The sequence below is a fragment of the Oreochromis aureus genome, linkage group 20 (genome assembly GCF_013358895.1).
Source record: "Oreochromis aureus strain Israel breed Guangdong linkage group 20, ZZ_aureus, whole genome shotgun sequence".
NCBI lineage: Eukaryota > Metazoa > Chordata > Actinopteri > Cichliformes > Cichlidae > Oreochromis > Oreochromis aureus.
In genome coordinates, this window is record NC_052961.1 from 35,421,458 (window position 1) to 35,443,164 (window position 21,707).

The 21,707-nt window shown below is 40.2% G+C and overlaps 1 protein-coding gene across 1 annotated transcript; it reads right to left on the reverse strand.

Moving 5' to 3' along the window:
* Nucleotides 1–9,668: 9,668 nt before the first annotated feature.
* On the reverse strand, nucleotides 9,669–17,279 carry LOC116315126 (insulin-like growth factor I). Its single transcript, XM_031733303.2, has 4 exons — nucleotides 17,174–17,279; nucleotides 15,333–15,477; nucleotides 12,208–12,386; nucleotides 9,669–11,005 (listed from the first exon to the last, which is right to left on the reverse strand). Exons 1-4 carry the CDS (start codon nucleotides 17,216–17,218, stop codon nucleotides 10,826–10,828), a joined length of 549 nt encoding a protein of 182 aa, XP_031589163.1. The 5' UTR covers nucleotides 17,219–17,279; the 3' UTR covers nucleotides 9,669–10,825.
* Between the last annotated feature and the right edge of the window lie 4,428 nt (nucleotides 17,280–21,707).

The window sequence follows — 21,707 nt, forward strand, 5'->3', positions numbered from 1 at the left end:
TTTTCCCAGCCCTTTTCAGACACCGCTTCCTGTAGATGTCCTTTATGGCAGGAAGTGGTGCTCCGGCGATGCGCTGGGCTAAGGCTATAATCTGGCATATTTACATTTGTTAAAATCTTCATTAATATGTATTATCCCTTTTCTAATAAAAAAGGAAATATAATATAACGAGTCACATGACACTGGAGAGGGAAAATGGCAAATTGGACACAATGTCATAGCTTCAGTGATGTCACATGAACAGATATGATAAAATATTTACAAAAATGTGTATGATGCTGTAATATAGTGGTGTTTATCTACATTTCACACAGCAGACTTGGGTTTGAAATTTCCATGTTAATTTTTCTCATTTCAGTTTTTTTGGCCTTTGATTGATGTGGTGATTTCAGTTGAAATAAGCCTTATTACACACATTTTATTGCCATTAATCACTTTAACGCTGCAGCACATGAAAGTACTTCAGAAGACAATAGATAACTTAAAGAGTAAAATAACAAGAGCTGGCAAGAGAGCAGAGGGAAAGAGAGAGAGGTCGCGGGTCAGTCGCTCTCAGCCACATGGCTCATCGCAGTGAGCTAAACCAGACCCCATGTCTGTTTGTTTCTAAAGATTTAATTTGAGTTTGGTTTTTCAGTGATTCTTTATTATGGTGTGATTTTAAGAAGTTTAGACAAAAACATAATACAACAATAAATATTTTGATTAAATAAATATAGCTAGAGAGAGAGAGAGCAAAATCTGAAACCCTTTAAAAAATATTTTGCTCAATGAAACACTGAAAAAAAAACTTTTCTTGTGCTCTTCAAGTATAGCACAGCAACTGTTTATGTGACCACTTCTTACTGCTTCAGATGTGTGAGATGTCTGTTGGCCACACACGTGTCCACTGTGTAAAATGTCACAAACATAAATCGTCTTCCACTCACAAAAACAGCTCCCTCATGACCATGAGAATCAAATCAAACAGGCGGCCTGGGAAGAGATGGGACCAAATATCGTTATCTGTCAGTGACGCAGGTTACAAGGAGAATGCGCTCCCTCCGTGTCTTATCAGGCCGACTGTGAACAGCTGTTACTGTGTTATGAAGTCAAAAGGTCAAAAACACCCTCCTATCTTAAAAAGAAGCTTACTTGCTAGCACCTGCTGTAATAACAATACAGTTCTCTGATTTTAATAATATTTAATAGATTGTGAGCACTGAATTAAAAACTATAGCCACTCCACCACATACCATGATACATTTTCTAGCTAAATGTTGCATAACTAAGGTTTATTTATTATTAGAGACAATAAATATGCTGTCAACATTTTTAAAAAAGAAAAACATGTTCATGTCCCTGCTCCATGGTAACTCATTTGAACAAACTTTAACATCATCTTCAGTGTTACTTCTACTACAGTGAATCCACTCAGAGGTTTAAACCCACCTATTCAGATCTTTTTAACTATTTATTTATTCTATAATAGAACACAGTAAAAATTCTATTTAATTATCTATTCTGTAGCCTTTTCTCACACAGGCACTGAAACATGTTTCTAAGAAGGCAGTGCCAAACTGAATCACTTGTATCAAATACAGGGTTAGAGCTGAGAGCACACCATCAGCAAATAAGTGCATTCATCTTTGTTCACTGAGCAACACAACAGCTACATTTATGCCAAATTTCCTGAATAAATAGTCCAATCAGCAAATTTCCTCCAAAATGAAACTTTTCTATGGTGATCTTAGTCCAAGACAAAAGCTATCCAACATGGGGTGGCTGTAGCTCAGGAGTAAGTCAGAAGATTGTTGGTTCGATTCCTGGCTGTTCCAGGCTTACCAAATATCTTTGGGCAGGATACTAATCCTGGAGTTGCTCTCTCATTATGTGTTAGTGGTAGTAAGCACTTATGTAGAAGAGGGGTGAATTAGTTGTATAAAGCACTTTGAGTGCTCAGATAGATGAGGAAAATAAACCTGTCCATTTACCAACATAAAGGAATAGCTGTGTGCTCAAACCAGATGTGCTGTAATACATAAATGAAATAAATACTCAAGTCAGTTGTATTCACATAGTGCCAAATCATAACAGCAGTTACCTCAAGGCCCTTTATATTGTAAAGACCCTAAAATAAGAGAGAGAAAGCTCTAACAATCAAACAACCCCTGGCAACAATGTGTAGGCTGACTCAAACATGAGTTTATTCATCGTAAACTAAAGCACCTTCAGTTGGTGATGGCCCAGTTGGTGCAGGACCAGGTCAGATATTTCCTCCACAGATTCTCTCTGGGATAATTCTCTTTTAGGGAAAACACCAGAACTTCTAGGAAGAGCAGAGAACAAGTAGGTTGCAGGCACTGAGAAAAACAGGATCTAGTGGTGGTCCATTTGAAGCTGAAGCTTTAACACGGTGCTTTGGAAGTGCTGTGTTGAGGCTTTGTTTGTCTGGCTAGAGTCACGTGATCAGTGACGTCTGAAGCTTCATTCGGTTTATCACTGTTTCAATACCTGATTCAATGGTTTCTAAGGGACTGAACTGTTTGCAGGATTTGTACTTTGATTTTGTGTGTATATATATATACTGCAGAAGCTGGGCCTTCCCTCTGAAACGCACAAGTTGTTCATCCACTGTAACACAATCACTGGATGAATTTCTGCCTGCAGTTGACCAGGAACAGGCCCCATATGTGGCGGAAAGCTGCCATGTGGTTTGTTTTCAGTCGGTAGGCTCTGGTCCTCTTGTCATCAAAGTGCAAGAAATGGCGAATATCTTCAAATCTTTGAATTAACATAGTGGCCTGGTACAATGGGTTATGCAGAGGACTCCCAAAAAACACACCGACTGGTACATCCCAGTTCTTCTACCTTCCTGCAAGAATGGCCAATCAAATGAAGGCCAGGAGCTTATGTTTGATTACATTTTTCCACTCTTTTCCCCTGTCTGTGGCTACTCTTCATGCCTCCATCTTTGTGCATGTCAGCACCTCTTCCATTATATTATCAGACATGAACAGCTTCCATGCATCTATTGGGAAGACAGTACTAAACCCAGGTGCAGGCCCTGGCCGACTAATTCAGAATATTGTGGCTAAAGCAGTAAGAGGGACTCATTCTGTTAGACTCAATATCCATCTCCTCTTCAGAGGACTCATCAGAGGACTCCTCTGTAACTGACTGGCCTTGTTCAGTGGGGGGACAAAAGTTTGGGTCCTCTATGTCTGAGATGTCAGATTTTGAGTCTATGCCTCCAAAGGGCTTGTCATCCCATCCGTCCTGGATCATTTGTAGGGCAAGGTCCACAGGGATCCTGGCTGGTCTCATAGCAGCCATGTTACTTTAGGTATTTAAAAAAAACATCAGAAAGGACAATGTTTGAAATGCACAGGAAACTATAAACAGAGCTGCACATAAATGGTCAGCAGGTGCGCATTTGCTGTCAAAATAAAAGACGCGTACCAGATAAGAAGTTGGAACGTGCGTTTGCGTACAAAAGATGTTCTGGAGGAGGACAGACATTTGTTCAGAACTCTTATAGATGTCGTAGAACCAAGCTCCATAAGCAATTACTTTGGTGTTCCTCCACTGCAAAAGAAGCGAGTATTCTCTGAATTTCTGGTCATACTTTTATTTTGACAGCGAATGCGCACCTGCGGACCACTTATGTGCAGCCCTGACTATAAATCATGTATGTTACTGTGTAAAAATTAATTCTTGATCCATCAGAAGTGTAAGTGGGACAGTCAGAGTTGCTAAGAATGAAAGTTTCATAGAAGATTCCACAGGAACTGCTTGGGGTCATTTTTGACCCCACTTGTGGAAGAGTGGGGTAGTGATACAAAAACTGCATTTTTTTTAAATGAATGAAAAAATAAATAAAAATGTAAATGGCCTCATGTTACAAACATATTTTATGAGGAATACCTGGAATATGAATATATTACAACTTTTAATCAAGAAGTCACAAATAAAGAGAGACCAGACCATGTTTAAACAAGGAAAGTTTATTCATGTAAATTACGTATAAAGCAAATAGATATAACATTTTTACAAAAGAAAAACATGTTCAAAGCACCACAAGTGTAGCCCGATATCACACAGAACTGTCACATGACATTAAACAGAAGCTGTCAGTTCAGCTCTGCAGAGTGAATAACCATAACGAAGCCGTTCATTTCAAGTTGCAGAGTCAAACTGCACTTCATATTTTGGTCACTAGATATCACCAAAGAGCACAGTGTTAAAAAGCTTCAAGTAATGAACCTTTCAGTGCTACAGAAAGCTTCATTTGGCCAACACTAACAGGATCAGAGTTTCTACGTGACGAGCTGGTTTCACTAACATGGGTAATTCAACGCTCGGGTAGTAGTAACAAAGGGTGGGAATCCAGAAAGGAGGTTCTAGAAGTGCAGCCTTCTGTCGGGACTTGTTGGGGATGATGGGAGGAAGACGGGATAAAAGACAAACTGTAGAAGAGACCCAGAGATTAATCATAATTAATTCAGGGTCGATTAAGGGTCACCTATACACTTTCTCAAAAAGGAAAGTTTGAAGCCTAATTTTGAAAGTACAGAGGATGTCCGTCTCTTAAACTGGGAGCTGGAGGAGGGACCTGAAAGCCAAAGGCTCTCCCAACCAATCTATTTAAATCTCCTATGAACAACAAGTAAGCCTGTGGTCTGACAGTGAAATGAGTGATATGCTAGTATGATGTCTTCAAGATAAGATGGAGCCTGATTATTCAAGACCTTACATTTGAAGAAAGGATTTTAAATTTAACAGGAAGCCAATGAACAGAAACCAATATCAGAGAAATATCTCTCTCTAGTCCCTGTCAGTACTGACAGTCCCTGCTTCATTTTGGATTAACTGAAGGCTTTTCAGGGAGTTTTTAGGACATCCTGATAATAATGAATTACAGTCGTCCAGCCTGGAAGTAATAAATGCATGAACTAGTTTTTAGCATCACTCACATCACAGACAGGATGTTTCTAATTTTAGAGATTGATGGAAACATGCTAGAAGTGTTATGCAGCAGTTGAATTCTGTAAGTTTGTTGTCCCATACCACATATGATTAACCAGCTAAACACAGCACACACACACACCTGTCATACGCACATTCACCACCACTACTTTCTCTCTTTAAACAACTCCTTATATGGGGAAAGGATTCCTTATGTTGTGTCTTATAAGGGGGACAACATAAGAGGGCGTAAGTGTATAAAGGGGGATGGACAGACTTCCTCAATTTGGTTTCTGCATTCACAGTGTTGCTGGAGGCTAGCACTGAACCCTGTGGAACTCCATAATTAACGTTTGTATCATGTAAATGGGGAGTATTTGCATGAACGAATTAAAGCATGTTACACAGATGTGATAATAAAACACTGTGGTCAGCAGTATTAAATGCTGCATTAAGGTCTAGCAGGCCAAGTGTGATTCGGTGAAGGTATGGTTTTTAGGAGTTTGCTTGTTTTGCATGTGTTGTTGTGTTTTATTATTTTTAATCTTTAAATAATGTTAAGTGTTTTATTCTTACAGTTTTATAGCATGCTTGTATTGTGACGTTTGTTTGACTTGTTTCCGGTGTCGTGCCAAGGTAGGTATCCCCAACAGAATGTGGTTCCCCTGTGTCAGGAGCACGCACTGGGCTCTCCAAACAGTATCCGACATTCTTGATTTTTAGTTCACAAACACTTCTTATAATGACTTATAATGACTCCTGAAACTTTGGATGTTTTAGCCCTTTATATAGTAAAGTTACAGGAGGATACAAATAATTAACGAGCAAAATGTTGTCGATTTGTTGAAATAATCCCGTCCAATAACGCATGAGAAGAATAAATGTATCATTTTCTGTTTGTAACCCACAAATTGAACGGCAATGTAACAACATTCATTTTTCACTTTTTCACAAAACTAAAACTTCACTATATTTGGCTGTAATAGAGGCGGAGTCAACTCCCAACGCAGGGGAAACAATTCTGTTGGGGATACCTACCTTGGCACAGCACAACACAACCCCCCACCCTCCGACCCGCCCACTGCTCTTCCTGTTATGGAAGGTTTTCCATTTTGATCGAACCGTAACACAAGCACAGAGATGAGTCCACTGTCAGAGGCCATAAGAAGATCATTTGTAACCTTCACTAAAGCTGTTTCTGTGCTGTGATGAGCTCTGAAACCTGACTGAAACTCTTCAAATAAGCCTCTTGATGCATTCTCAATCATCCAGGAAAGTAAATCTCCAAAGGTTGATTCTGTTCATCTGGACGTAGCGTTTGGTGGGAGAAACGTTTCGTCACTCATCCAAGTGACTTCTTCAGTCTCAGCTGACTGCAGGTTTCCCCAAACCTTATAAACAGTACATTTGCATAATGACTGAAACCAGCCCACTGAAGGAACAATGGGCTGTGAGGTCAGTTCCTTAATCATAATTATGCAAATTCCCATGACCATTGATCAACAATCACTGACCAAAACCCACTGATCAAAGAACACTGATCAATGTCCATGAGTCCCATTCACAGAGAGTTGGGGAATGGCTGCAATCACAGCGTTGTAAGATGGTGACAGATGTGCCCTTAGGCCCCCTCCTCGATTCAGAGATGGTCTTTCCCTCTTCACGTAAATGGCCTCCTTGACTCCGCGCTCAAACCAGCGTTCCTCCCTGTCCAGGATGTGTACATCCTCATCGTTGAAAGAGTGTCCACTGGCCTGTAGGTGTAAATAAACTGCAGAGTCCTGGCCTGATGAGGTGGCTCTTCTGTGTTGTGCCATCCGCTTCGCTAGAGGTTGTTTGGTTTCCCCGATGTATAAATCCTGGCAATCCTCCTACGTCCAGATGAACAGATTCAACTTTTGGAGGTCTTCAAATAAGCCATTCCTCTGCAGATGATCTGTTAGCTGTTTGACAACTACTCTTTCAAGAATCTCTGGCATCCGACAAAGTGTGGAGACTGGCTTATTAGCTTCAGAATCATCACAATACTTTATTAATCCCTGAGGAAATGATGTGGTCACAGTTGCTCCAAGACAGTAAAAGCAGTAGCTAACTGAACTAAATTATAATATATTGCATTATTTAAACTTAAATTTAAAAAAAGATACAAATAGCTTATATGATTAATATCCCAGTATTACACAAGATTAAGCTTAAGGCTTTCCTTCTTGATAAACCTTACAGTCGAGGCTGGATCAAGTGACCCATCTATTGGCTAAGCTACAACAGGCTTAGGCTGATGGGGTCCCATAGTGTTTAATTTGTCCTATTTCTGCTCTCATCCCCAGCAGATGGCTGCCCCTCCCTGGTTTTCCCAGTATTGTAGTGTCTTTACTCTAAAGTTCCATGTTGGTGTGCATTAGAGATATTAAGAATTTGAATTGAATCAAACTGAATTAAAGTGAAGCCCTGAAATGTGCAGTATTACAAAAATTGTTCCTTGTTTGAGAAAAAAAATAACCTGTCGACAGTCTGATGGAGGCAGGCACATCATTGTCAGTCTACAGGGTGGGCCATTTATATGGATACACCGTAATAAAATGGGAATGGTTGGTGATATTAAAGTCCTGTTTGTGGCACATTAGTATATGTGAGGGGGCAAACTCTCAAGATGGTGGTGACCATGGTGGCCATTTAGAAGTCGGCCATCTTGGATACAACTTTGTTTTTTCAATAGGAAGAGGGCCATGTGACACATCAAACTTATTGGTAATGTCACAAGAAAAACAATGGTGTGCTTGGTTTCAACGTAACTTTATTCTTTCATGAGTTATTTGCAAGTTTCTGACCACTTATAAAATGTGTTCAATGTGCTGCCCATTGTGTTGGATTGTCAATGCAACCCTCTTCTCCCACTCTTCACACACTGATAGCAACACCGCAGGAGAAATGCCAGCACAGGCATCCAGTATCCGTAGTTTGAGGTGCTGCACATCTCGTATCTTCACACCATAGACAATTGCCTTCAGATGACCCCAAAGATAAAAGTCTAAGGGGTCAGATCGGGAGACCTTGGGCCATTCAACTGGCCGACGACGACCAATCCACTTTCCAGGAAACTGTTCATCTTGGAATGCTGGGACCTGGCACCCATAATGTGGTGGTGCACCATCTTGCTGGAAAAACTCAGGGAACGTGCCAGCTTCAGTGCATAAAGAGGGAAACACATCATCATGTAGCAATTTCAAATATCCAGTGGCCTTGAGGTTTCCATTGATGAAGAATGGACCCACTATCGTTGTACCCCATATACCACACCAAACCATCACTTTTGTTGTTCCAACAGTCTTGGAGGATCCATCCAATGTGGGTTAGTGTCAGACCAATAGCGGTGGTTTTGTTTGTTAACTTCACCATTCACATAAAAGTTTGCCTCATCACTGAACAAAATCTTCTGCGTGAACTGAGGGTCCTGTTCCAATTTTTGTTTTGCCCATTCTGCAAATTCTGTGCGCTGATCTGGGTCATCCTCGTTGAGATGCTGCAGTAGCTGGAGTTTGTAAGGGTGCCATTTGTGAGTAGCTACTATCCGCCGAAGGGATGTTCGACTAATGCCACTCTCCAGTGACATGCGGTGAGTGCTACGCTGTGGGCTCTTGCTGAATGAAGCTAGGACAGCCACTGATGTTTCTTCATTAGTGACAGTTTTCTTGCGTCCACATTTTGGCAAATCCAACACTGAACCAGTTTCACGAAACTTAGCAAGCAGTTTGCTAACTGTAGCATGGGAGATGGGTGGTCTCGTAGGGTGTCTTGCATTGAAATCTGCTGCAATGACCCGGTTACTGTATTCACCAGATATCAACACAATTTCGATCCGCTCCTCACATGTTAACCTCCTCGACATGTCAATGGCTGTGAACAAAGAGAAACTTGTAAATAACTCATGAAAGAATAAAGTTACGTTGAAACCGAGCACACCATTGTTTTTCTTGTGACATTACCAATAGGTTTGATGTGTCACATGGCCCTCTTCCTATTGAAAAAACAAAAGTTGTATCCAAGATGGCCGACTTCTAAATGGCCACCATGGTCACCACCCATCTTGAGGAGTTTGCCCCCTCACATATACTAATGTGCCACAAACAGGACTTTAATATCACCAACCATTCCCATGTTATTACGGTGTATCCATATAAATGGCCCACCCTGTAGAATGAAGACAGGCTTAATGAATGCTGACAACAAGGTGCAAACCGCTGATTACACTCAGTACGAGGAAAGAGCCTCTGGAGAGAGATGAAACCAAGGATGACTCATACCAAAATACTGGGGAGATGAGTATTGACAAGGAAACAAAATGGCTCCTAATCTGAAGCACAAACATCAACTATCATAAATAGTAGTGGGAGTATTATGGCATGTGTAGTTGAGGGTTCTGCACTCTTCTGGGCACAGAGCTCCGATGTTGTTCCTGGAATCTGTAGGAGGCACTCTTTAGAGTTATAGCACCTGACACTCCCGTGCAGATAGAACACCTGGTCACAACTTCAGCGTGGCTTCAAAGAGCACACTTTGTTTAATCACAAATCTATCAGTAAGACTTGCAGCTCTTTATTTATCCACAGAGGCCAGAGATGACCTTCAGGGCTTTTGGTGATGACTGTAGTTATGTCAAAGTAAAATGAGCCAGCAGCTTAAGATTACATTGAAACTGGAGGTTGTGTCAAGTTCTGTTTAGATTTATATGAACATAAAATGTTGTGAGATTTGAAAATACTCTGTAGTCAAACCTGAAGTCACTTTTACAGCCAAACAATGTAAAGCATAACAGAGCACCAAAGATGAAATAAGGCTTAGTATTTATTATAGTTACGTGCTCATTGTGAAATAAATAATGAATGCATTTAAAGACATTTACACAAAATATGTTCACAAACAATAAACTCACAGTGGATAAAATTTGTCTTTTACCCAAACAAATATTAAAGCTAGTCAAGTCAGTCAAGTGCCATCAAAATAAGTGTGAACTACAAGTGACTCCACACAAGGTGGGGTACATAACAAAGTGTTTGGATTCTGATTATGAGTGCATAAAAAAGCTTATGAGAACTATTAACTACGGTATAGTGGCTGGCATGTTTCTTAACAGACACCACACCAAGAGATGAGCACAGACAGAAGAATAGTGAAGAATCGGGCTGCTGAAGATATTTTCATGAGTTAGAGCAGATGTAGGGGAATTAGGTCTACTGTAAGTAAAGAGGAAAAAGCATTTATGGTGGTCTAGGATGAGGTAACATCTCAAAATAGATAAAAAAAATCTCTAAGAGTTTTGTGCATTTATGAGTATATCACTTCTGTTATTTGCTTCATGTTTCTCTCCCCACAAACGTTATTTCCATTAGCTGCACGGATCACATTAACGTGAAGATATCTAGAGCACAAAATGAAGGCCTATAATGCTAAGTACATAAAGGAGTAACTTTTTTCCTGAACATTACTCATTCACCAAATTACTGGTGGCCTGTCTGTGGTTAGAACTGACTTTTGCTTTAATCAAAATCTAGAAAAATAGTTGTTTTTATGTATCAATGTAACAAACAACCAAATATTCTCCATGAAGGGGCTGGATGTTAACCAAACACTGTCATTAACCATACATGGATTGCTGTTTATTGTGTTGTTATTGAAAGTTTGCTGTTAATCTGATTACATTTCTAAAGTTTCTGAGGTGACCTTTTATCTATGAACATATAAGAGGTTCGAGTCGCTGCACATACTCAAACACATACACTGTATGATTGCTTTTATACCAGAGGACTTCTGTGAGTTGGCAAAACTGTTGGAGAATTCGAGGAATATAAATATTATCTTCAAACTCTGGACTGTAAACCCATCATTCTTTAAAGTGCGCTCTTATTGGCTGTAGTCGGCTGACTTGTTGTTTCATGGTCACTCCTCCTCCTTTGACTTTGTGCCGAAGCGAAGGCTGCCGTTTCCTTCTGTATGCTTCCCTCTTCAGACTGCTGGGAGGCCCCAGGTACTGTAAAAGTTTTTTCTGAGATACTTCTTGGAACTGCAAGACACAGATCAGAATAAAGAGTTCATTAAATAATGAGGAGCTAAAGGCCTCCAATGCAGCTGTGAGTGTGTGTTATGTGGTCACTGTTGTTGATATTCTGGTGCTTCACACACATTGTGCTGGATCACTACAATACCAGAGAATTTCCCCGGCTTGGCAATACTATTACAGAATTCCAAATCCAGGAATATAAATATTCATCTCATAAGGTCAAAGTCTTTAGTGGCTGCAGTGCCAACTGGTTGTTTTCCTCTTTCATGACAGTGAAACTTTCTGCTAAAGTGAATGCTGCCTTTTTCTTTGTGACTTTTGTGGTTTTGGATTCAATAAATTGAAACTTTTTTGTCTGTGGCCAGTTGAAACCATGTCTGGATTTACTTGGTAGGCATGCCTTTAATAGTGACAGGTGTGTTCGAGGAAAACAACACAATATAAAAAATACAGCTCCCAATCCTGATTTTCTGGCTTAGTGTTGATATATTTATTAAATGACAATGAGTCTGTCCAACATTCAGTAGGTATATGCACATATTCCTGCATTCTTATACAATACACACTTATATGAAAAAGAAGGAAAGTGTTTTTCACAGCTCTGAAATAAACACATTTTTTTTTTTACCATCTTTAGATATTTAATCAAAAATGGAAATAGTTGTGGATCACATGCTTGCAGTACTACCACAGATCACTGACAGAAGACTAAGTCCACAGTTGGTTTACAAATGTTCTTTGGGATCTAATGTGACCTTTGGTAAAGGTCAGCAGGGACTAAGGATACAGGCTTGACTGTATTTCATACAATGAGCCAGTTTGGGTGAAGCCCAGTTAGTTTCTCTTTGAACCAGTGTAATCAATCCTCCGATAATGTCAAGGCCAAATGTGAACTTAAACAGCACAGTGGTGCAGTGGTTAGCACTATCACTTCACAGCAAGAAGATCCTGGATCACATCCACTGTGGAGTGGATTCTGGGTTCCTCCCACAGCCTGAACACACATAGGGGTTAGGCTAAGTGGTCATTCTAAACTGACTGTACTTGTGAAGCACAAATGATTGTTTCTCTCTCTGTGTGCGACCTTTGGGGTGTATTGTCATGAAATAAGCTCCCACCTTCACCCCGTTCATCTGAACTGGATAAGGTGAAGACAATGGATGGATACAAGGTACATGAACTTATTTAAACAACAGAGATCTTACCAAATTTGGCTGTGTTGTTGCATGTAGTGTTGTGGATGGAGAATATGTGGTCTGCTGGATCTTTGGTTTAGCACAGTACATCTCAAGGTGATGAAGTTCACAACCTGATGACAGGCAACACAGATCCACTATCCCCTTCCCTCTGGGCCGAGCGCCATAACCAGACCACAAGCCTTTACCTGCAGAAGAGAGACGTGTCACACACGACGTTCTTCTCTTTCCTTTAGCTATCAATAGCTTTACAGTCAAACAAAATCTCCTTTATAGAGTACAGTGGTGCTTAAAATTTACTGTGTCCCCTTATGTGGCCATAACAACTTCCTCATCTGCAGAGAATAAATGTGCTCGGACAATTCAGTCATTGTTGAACTATCGTGGCTGCGGCTCAGGAGGTAGAGCGTGTCTGCTAATCGTTAGGTTGGTGGTTTGATCCCTGGCTGCTGCAGTCTCCACGCCAAAGTACCCCCGGGCAAGATGCTGAACCCCGACTTTTTCCTGATGTGTTCATTTGGGTTTAAATGTCTGTGTGTGTGTTAAATGGAAAAACACTTTTCTACATAAGAGCAAGTCAATTTATTATTTTATTTTAACATAATACACTGCTTACTCTGAAAACACATCAGGACACATTCTCAACATGACAAAATCATCTATGCTGATATTAACGTGTTGGGAACAAAAGGACGCCACATCATTGAATTCAAAGACATCCCAAAAACCAAAGTGAAAAATATGTGGCGGGCTAGTCCATTAAGCCGAAATTTTATTGTAGCAACTCAAATTGGTACTATCAGATTTGGGTCAGGTGCTTCATCCTCTAGCAACTACATGTATACTCTCACCACATGAGGAAGCTAGGTCCCACTGCACCAGCATAAGAGCTGACAGTGAGAGTCAAGAGTGTTGTTATCTAAGCTGTAGAGGTCTATGTGGCCCTCCCATGCTTTCCTAGACCATCACTGACCCACTACCAGACCAGTCATGTGGAACGATGATGCGGGCAGCATTCTCCACAGCTTCTCCAGACCCTTTCACATCTGTCACATGTGCACAGGTTGAACCTGTGCACATGTGACAGATTCTGGTATTCAATTCTGGTATTCTATGGCAAACCCCAGGGGTACCCAGGTGTGAGCACAGGGCACACTAGAGGACGGTGGCTCTCAGGCCCATTAAATTTGTCTCTGTTTTGTCACTTACCAGTGGCCTGTTGGAGCTCTTTGTAGAGCTCTGACATTGCTCTTTCTATTTCTGCCTGCATGAAGGAGCTGATACCAGTCCTGCAAATGGTTTAAAGACCATTCTGTACCCCTGTCCAGCTCTGCTAGAGTAAATGCCCGTCTCCTGGAATCTCTTCTGTGTGCTTTACACTGTTCTGGGAGAGACACATCAAACCTTCTGGTTTGATGCAAGGGACCACATTACCTGGACCCAACAGCATAACCTCTGCTGGGTCCAGGTATCACCTCATGCTACCAGTGGGGACAATGACCTAGCCAAATGCATAACAGTCAGAAAAGATGAGGAGGAAAAATATCAGTGGCCTGAAACCATTCGTGCTTGGGGACTGTCTTATTGCTGCACCTTTGAGCACCTTTTGTTAATTTCATTAACATCAAAGCAACTGAAACCAATAAAAAACCCCTCTGCTACCTAACTGACCACATCAACATCCTAGAAGTTTAAATGACTTATGCTCTGATTAATTCCTTCCTGGTGTTTAACTGATGGCAATTATGAAGTGCATTTAAAATCATCAGGATTTATCCTCTGGAGCACAGACATGAAATCTACAGATGATTTCATGTTTGTCTGCAAAGAACTCGAATGACTTGACCTATTACACCGACTCTGTTTAAATGGTTTATAATGTTATGTCACTGAAAACAAAACATAAAATAAATGCATAAAAATGATAAGTTTACAACAAAACATATTCACAAACTAAAGATAAAAATTGTTTCATAAACACTTTTTCACAGATTTAGCCTATATATATTATCATTACCTTTGCCTTCTCTCTAATTTTAAACATGTGTTTACAGTGTAGAAGTAGAATATTTTGTCCTTTGTATATTATCAGTGCACAATTAGGAACAATTCAATCATAACATCTCTGAGCACTGAAGTGTTCGTCAGTATTAGCGTGTTTGCGAATGGATTAATTACAAGCAGCACATTGTCCTGAAAAGATGGAATAAAAATCAATACAATTTATCTTCAGACGGCCGATTTAAAGCCTCTTTCAGTCTTTATTTCTAATGTTTCTTTTCTTGACGAGACCTTTGAATGTCTCTAGCTTGGTGAATATGGTAAACATTACATTCCAGATGTAGTCATGTTTAATACTGGCATTGTGAAAAATTATCGTGCTGTTTCTGGCATAAACGAAACATGAAACATGCAAAAGTTTTAGCATAATCACGATATAGGCCAAAGAACAGAGTGCTTCTGAAAGAGCATATCTGCAGCTGCTTCTGCTCCCTCTCTGTACCTTTGTACTGCTCTCAGATAACACTGTTTTAACAATAAGACTATCACACAGAAGCACAGTGTCCTGGGGAGTATCCTGCTATTTTGATGCACTGCCACCAGTCTGATAGCAGATGCAGAGGGTTGCCTTGGTTAGAAGAGAGCAAAGGTAACCAGGTGAAAAGTGCAGTGGGTAACTGCATTGGTACGAGTACTGTGCAGTGGAAGTAATTAAAGTTTAAATCCTCATTATAGGGAGAATAACAGTGTGTTTAGCTATTATCAAACCTTTATTACATTTAATACATCCGTAAAATTACCTTCATTTGTAGTTATGATTGCACCATTCAAAATGTTGGTAATTTGTTGTTTAATATAGTACCTCACCTTAGCACCTTCCAAAACACGAATGAACAAACAGGTGAAAAAACTCATGAAATAAACTTCAGAAAAGGAAACTAAGCACATTAGCACACTTGTGTCAGTGCATCTTTACAGATTTAAACCTGGAGCTTTTAGTTTTTAAAAAAAGTTCAGCTGCTAGTCCTCAATTTGACTAATGACTAAAGAAAGCTGAGTAATGTGGGCCCATCCTGCTGCTTGACGCATCAAACTCACAGTAAAGCCACAGCTTGTACTTAAGGCAGACTCACGTAAATAGATTCCACGGTCCCCACAGACAAACATGAGGTCACTGAGCAGGTCAGAGCCACATCGGACTTTGGCTGTCTCTGCACACAGTGGCCAGCTTACCAGACAAATGCTGGAGTAAAACATGCAGATCTGCACACACAGCACCTGGAAACAAGAAGAAAACCAGAATATGAGACAGGTGTTGTGATCTTACATTAAGTGTTTAGGAAATGCCACCATTTTTATACATATTCCTCCTTTTTTGACACTCCAAATGTTCAAAAAGTAAATGAAACTGACTGACAAGAAGGAGAGGCCTGTTCCATTAATAGTTTCTGACTGGTGTCTTTGAATAACCATCCAGTGCAAGTTTCAATATTAGGTCCAAAGAAATCTCAATGCAAATAAAGGAAGACATCATTAGACTGAAAGTACAATGATGGATATCAGGGAAATTCTGTTGACATTGCATGAATGACTTTTGAACCTCTTCAAGCAGGAACGCACTGTGCAGCTTAGCAACACCAAAATGCCCGAAAAACCACAGAAGACATCTAAAGCCGACTGACTCAAGTCAAGAACACAGCAAGACAAACCAACACCCAAGTCTGTAAACAAGACACGGCTTCATGAATTTAAATACAGCCTGCACAGCATAAACATCTTTGGATAAATTAAATATTGGCAACAAAGAGGGACAGCACACAATCATAGTGGATGCATCTTTGTGTCACTGGCATGGATGGCTGCTGGCTTTTCAGTTAATGAAGAGGCAAACAGACCCACACAAAAACAGCAACTGATGGCAGCTGCAGTAAAGGTCCAGCAGCTTGTCTCAAAGGAAAAATGCATCTGCTGATGTCCATGGGTTCGAGACCTGAAGCAGTCACTGACTGCAAATGATTTTAATTCAAGTATTAAGAACTACCATTATAGTCTAAATGATGTTAGTTTGCCCTGTTACTTTTGGGGCTCTGAAAATGGGCAGTATGTATGAAAATGCATTAATAGGTTAAAACTGTTGAATTAAAGCAGCAGTACTTCAGCCACATCCTAATGATTTCATTTTAAATCCACTGTGGCAGTGTACAGAGGCAAAATTGCAAAAAAAATGTACAATTGTCCAAATACTTATGGCTGTACATTTATTTATGATCCTGATTTTACCACAGAATAGTGTATTAATGGTATTTTTGTTGTACAATGAGGTGATATCCTTGAATATTTCATTAATAGTGAAACATTTGGATTGTTTAGGCCATAGTTGAACTGAAACATCAAACATCCTTCCCCAAGCACACTACCCAAACTGTCAGTTCGACTCTAGCCACTGGATTAATTTAACTAAACAAAGACAACAAAACAAAAAAGTGGGAACACTATGATCTCTGATATAATCACCACGTCAGAGTAGACATTCTGTACAGTACAGATTGATAACCTTCAGTAACCAACACATATCTTCTGATATTGTTGAGAGTAGACTGCAGAATTAAATGACAGGTCATACTATTGTCTCTATTGTTAAAGGCTCAGAGGGAGCGTTAGGAAATATGACCAGTGGCCTTGGAAAGATAGCTCCCCATTTACTTTTACTTCTTACTTCTTTTACTACTTACACTATACACACGTTTTTTCACTAAGACTCAGGAAATTAATAATTAGCTAATAACGGATTCCTGGAATGTAGTGCTTCTGCAGACTTCAACATTTAGTTTAGAAAGATGAGCTTTTTTTCTTTATAAAAAAAATTAAAAATTAAAAAAATAAAATAATGACAAGCAACAATGTTTAAAACACCATCTAAAATACAGTATGTTTCTTTTCTGTCCCACCTAAAAGATGTGAGGCAAAGCCCTACCTGGAGTGTCTGTGGTCTGGCACGGGGACAGCACAAGGAGCACATCCTTTCTGTGTAGACAAGCTTTGGGAGACCTGCAGTCTTATAAAAGGCAGCAGGAGGGGAGGACCTAGTCAGGGAGGTTGCCTCCCTCCCATCCTCAGAACCATTTCTGCTTGAAAATGTAGCAGATGACTTGGTTCTGTTGTCCTGAGAGGACGTTTGTTAGAATGAAAAACATGATGAAACATGCTCAGGGTGAAATCAACTGCAACACACCAGGGAGTGGAAACTGAGCTGTAAACATAACTCTCTTCCTGTTCATGCTATTTTTGTAAAGGAAAATATGTGCATACATATTTTGTATTTTCTATGTTTGATTCCCCAGCATGTTTCCTTATTGAGATCAAAGAATTCATTCGGCAGTGATATCATACAGCATTCCATTTATATTATAAATAAAAATAAATGTGTTGAGCCAATTCTAACAAGGACTAGACAACCTAATCCTGTTGGTTTTCTGGATTTGACCCCCGGGCCTCTGTACCAGGGCCGGCCCCTAGGCATATACAGTGTCCTAGTTCAGGGGCTGCATCCTTGAAGGCCAATTACGTCACAGCGAGGCGACGAAGGCTGTTTGAAGACTCCTCCAAATGTGGCCTCCTTTTCCCGGGTTTGAAGGACGGGTTGGATGTATCCTTCGTGGTCCACCCTATCCTAGCATTCAGAGCACAGCCGTGGTGGTGGAGAGTTGTTGTTTTTTTGGGGTTTTTTGAAAAAATGAATTACCCCTCGTGGAGCGAGGAGTAAACGTTTAGGTGTGACGGGTACAATACTAACGTTTCCCTTCTGTCGACTGGGTGGATGTGCTGCTTAATAGCGACATCTGCTGGATGTACAATTATTGCTGGCATCCTGAACATCGCTCATTTATCCTGACTGATGAGCGGTCCTGTTTATATAAGTGCTAACTCAAGGAACAAGAGGTGCATATTCCAAATAATTTGATTATAACAAATTCATATGACTGATTAATACAGTGTGTCAAATGCAGACTTCAAAAATAGGTTTTGCAAAGAAGTATAAACGAAACACGTGAAATCAAAGTGAAAGTGTTTGGGAAATATAAGCGCTCGTGACAGTGGGAGTGCTGGTGTGTGTGAAGGGTGGAGATCATTGTGTGGTGGATGATAACCTCACAAACAGCACTGATGCAAAGGAGCTCCCGACAAACACAATTTGAGCCCTGATCGCTGGACGAACAACGACTGCATCCACGTCATCATGTACAACACAGCAGCTGTGTGGGTCACATGATTTGTCTTATAGCGACACGCGCACTGATATGGGGCGTTCCTGTTTGTGCTTGATTTTTGAGCCATCACTTAGAACATTAAACCATTTGGCTTCATGTCAGCAACATTAGTGACATTAGTGATGTTAGTCAGTACTTAATGCGGCTCACGTTCCACTTGTTTTGAACTAGTACTAGTGCTTTAAAATGTACTCTACTAAAAACTAAAAAACTAAAAACTGGCGGTTCTATGGATAATTAATGCCACGAGCATGTGGACATGCTGTGAATACTGTCTGGTTTTCACTCAGCTCAACATTTAACATTTGTCTTAATGAGAAGACGGTTCAGTCATTGGTTTATTCACATGAGCCAAACATTTGGCAGTGTACCAACTTTGGCTCTCATCTTATTTAGTACTAGTAATAATACAAATAGTAAATGTGGAAATACTGCTTGTGCTGTTTGAAAAATGCAAAGTATGTGGCAAGGCAAGGCAAGTTTATTTATATAGCACAATTCAACAACAAGGTGATTCAAAGTGCTTTACAGAGACATTAAAAACAAAAACAAATAAAAAGCATGATTTCAAATTGATTAAAACAAACAAACAAACAAACAAAACAGTATATAAAATCAAAAATTAGAACAGTAGATAAAATCAAAACAGTAGATAAAATCAGTAGTTAAAATGTAAGTTTTGAAATTTAAACTTAAGTGTGGATTTGGTGCTTTATTCAAATGCAGCTGAGAATAGGTGAGTCTTCAACCTGGATTTAAATAAACTGAGTGTTTCAGCTGATCTGAGGCTTTCTGGGAGTTTGTTCCAGATATAAGGAGCATAAAAGCTGAATGCAGCTTCTCCGTGTCTGGTTCTGACTCTGGGGACTGATAACAGACCGGATCCAGATGACCTGAGGGATCTGGAAGGTTCATACTGGGTCAGGAGGTCACTGATGTATTTTGGTCCTAAACCATACAGAGCTTTATAGACCAGCATCAGAACTTTACAGTCTATCCTCTGACGGACAGGCAGCCAGTGTAAAGACCTCAGAGCTGGACTGATGTGGTCCACTTTTTTGGTCTTAGTGAGGACTCTAGCAGCAGAGTTCTGAATGAGCTGTAGTTGTTTGACTGATTTTTTAGGTAGACCTGTAAAGATGCTGTTACAGTAATCAAGCCTACTAAAGATGAATGCATGGACTAGTTTTTCCAGGTCCTGTTGAGACATCAGATCTTTTATCCTTGAAATATTCTTGAGGTGATAGTAGGCTGATTTTGTTATTGTCTTAATGTGTTTTTCTAAGTTTAGGTCTGCATCCATCACTACACCCAAATTTCTCGCCTGGTTTGTGGTTTTTAGGTGTATAGATTGATCTATTTATAAGTTAAACTTGGGTTTTAATCCTGCAACTTACCTGAGAAACTGAGAAACCCACCTCTGCACATCATCTGTGGTGTCTTTGAGGGAGAGCTGATGGGACAGAGGCTTTCCACCCCTATGTGACACCATGACAAATTCACCAGTGGAATCATGTTTTTACAGTGACATGGTTTCTCAGCCAAAGACTTCACATACCAATGATGATCTGGAGACTTTGCAGTGATTCTGCAGTTTGGGAAGAACCAGCGATGGTTTGGCAAGATCAGAACAGTGACATCATAACTCTACATGTTAACATGGAATTTTAATTACCCTAACACTGCATAAAAGGGTTCAAAGACAAAAAAGAAAAATAAAGCAAACTGAAAGAAAAAATAAGACAGGATGATGCTGTGTATTTATTGACTATCTGAATACATTTGACAGTTGAATTTCTTGCATCAGTGTTCTTACCTTGACCTGTTGGCTACACACAATAGATTTAGATGACGGCTCATCATTGATGAGTCTAAATCATTTTTTCTCAGGACATGCTTGTTTTTTATCAGCTTGTTAGCCAACCCCAGAGGCATTGTAAACATAATTATTAACCAAATAACCCCTTTGATTGTATGGGTAGTTCTGGTTGTTAGCTACTTACCAGTTTTTTTTGTGTTTGTTGTTGTTTTGCAACAACATTTTGATTTTGAACAAATTAAATTGAATATAGGCACAGAAAGAGGGCATGTCCCACCAGGAGGAGACCTGGGGCAGACCCAGGACACACTGGAGGGATTATATCTCTCGGCTGGCCTGGGAACACCTTGGTGTTCCCCCGGACAAGCTGGAGGAGGTGGCTGGGGAGAGGGAGGTCTGGGCTTCTCTGCTTAGGCTGGTGCCCCTGCGACCTGACCCCAGATAAACAGAAGATGGATGGGCACAGAAATTTTCACTTGGCAAGCATTGGCTTGAAAGTAATTAATTTATTACTTAATATATTTTTCATTAGAACAAGCTCATTTGCAAAAGTTAAATTAAATTTTTTGTGTGGTTCATGTATGGACCTGATATGTGCAATATACCTCTGTAATTTCTTCAAGCCTATATTTACAAATAAAAATCTAATGTATAAACCATTACTGAAGTATTTGGGAGCTTCTTCTGATGCGCAGGCACATCTGCCTCAGCTGACATTACTGATGCTGAAAAAACATTTGTCTAAAACTTCAGTCATCTATTTCCTTCCCAAACATAACTGAAAACTTTACATCCTCCTCCAACATGACTGTATCTGCAGAGGTCGGCACTGAGGTTTGTACTTACCATAGTTTCTGTGTATGTGTCCATGCTCATCTAGTTATGAGCAGTGTATTGGTGGAGTATGGGTATTGTATGCATACAGTATTGAAACAATCCCAACCTCAGTACCAAATGATATAATATGTAGTAATATAGTGTAGACTGTTAAGTGCCAGGAGGATTGCCAGGATTTATACATCGGGGAAACCAAACAACCTCTGGCGAAGAGGATGGCACAACACAGACGAGCCACCTCGTCAGGCCAGGACTCTGCAGTCTATTTACACCTACAGGCCGGTGGACACTCTTTCAATGATGAGGATGTACACATCCTGGACAGGGAGGAACGCTGGTTTGAGCGCGGAGTCAAGGAGGCCATTTACATGAAAAGGGAAAGACCATCTCTGAATCGAGGAGGGGGCCTAAGGGTACATCTGTCACCATCTTACAATGCTGTGATTGCAGCCATTCCCCAACTCTCTGTGAATGGTACTCATGGCCATTGATCAGTGTTCTTTGATCAGTGGGTTTTGGTCAGAGGTTGTTGATCAATGGTCATGAGAATTTGCATAACTATGAAATGAATTATAAAATGTACT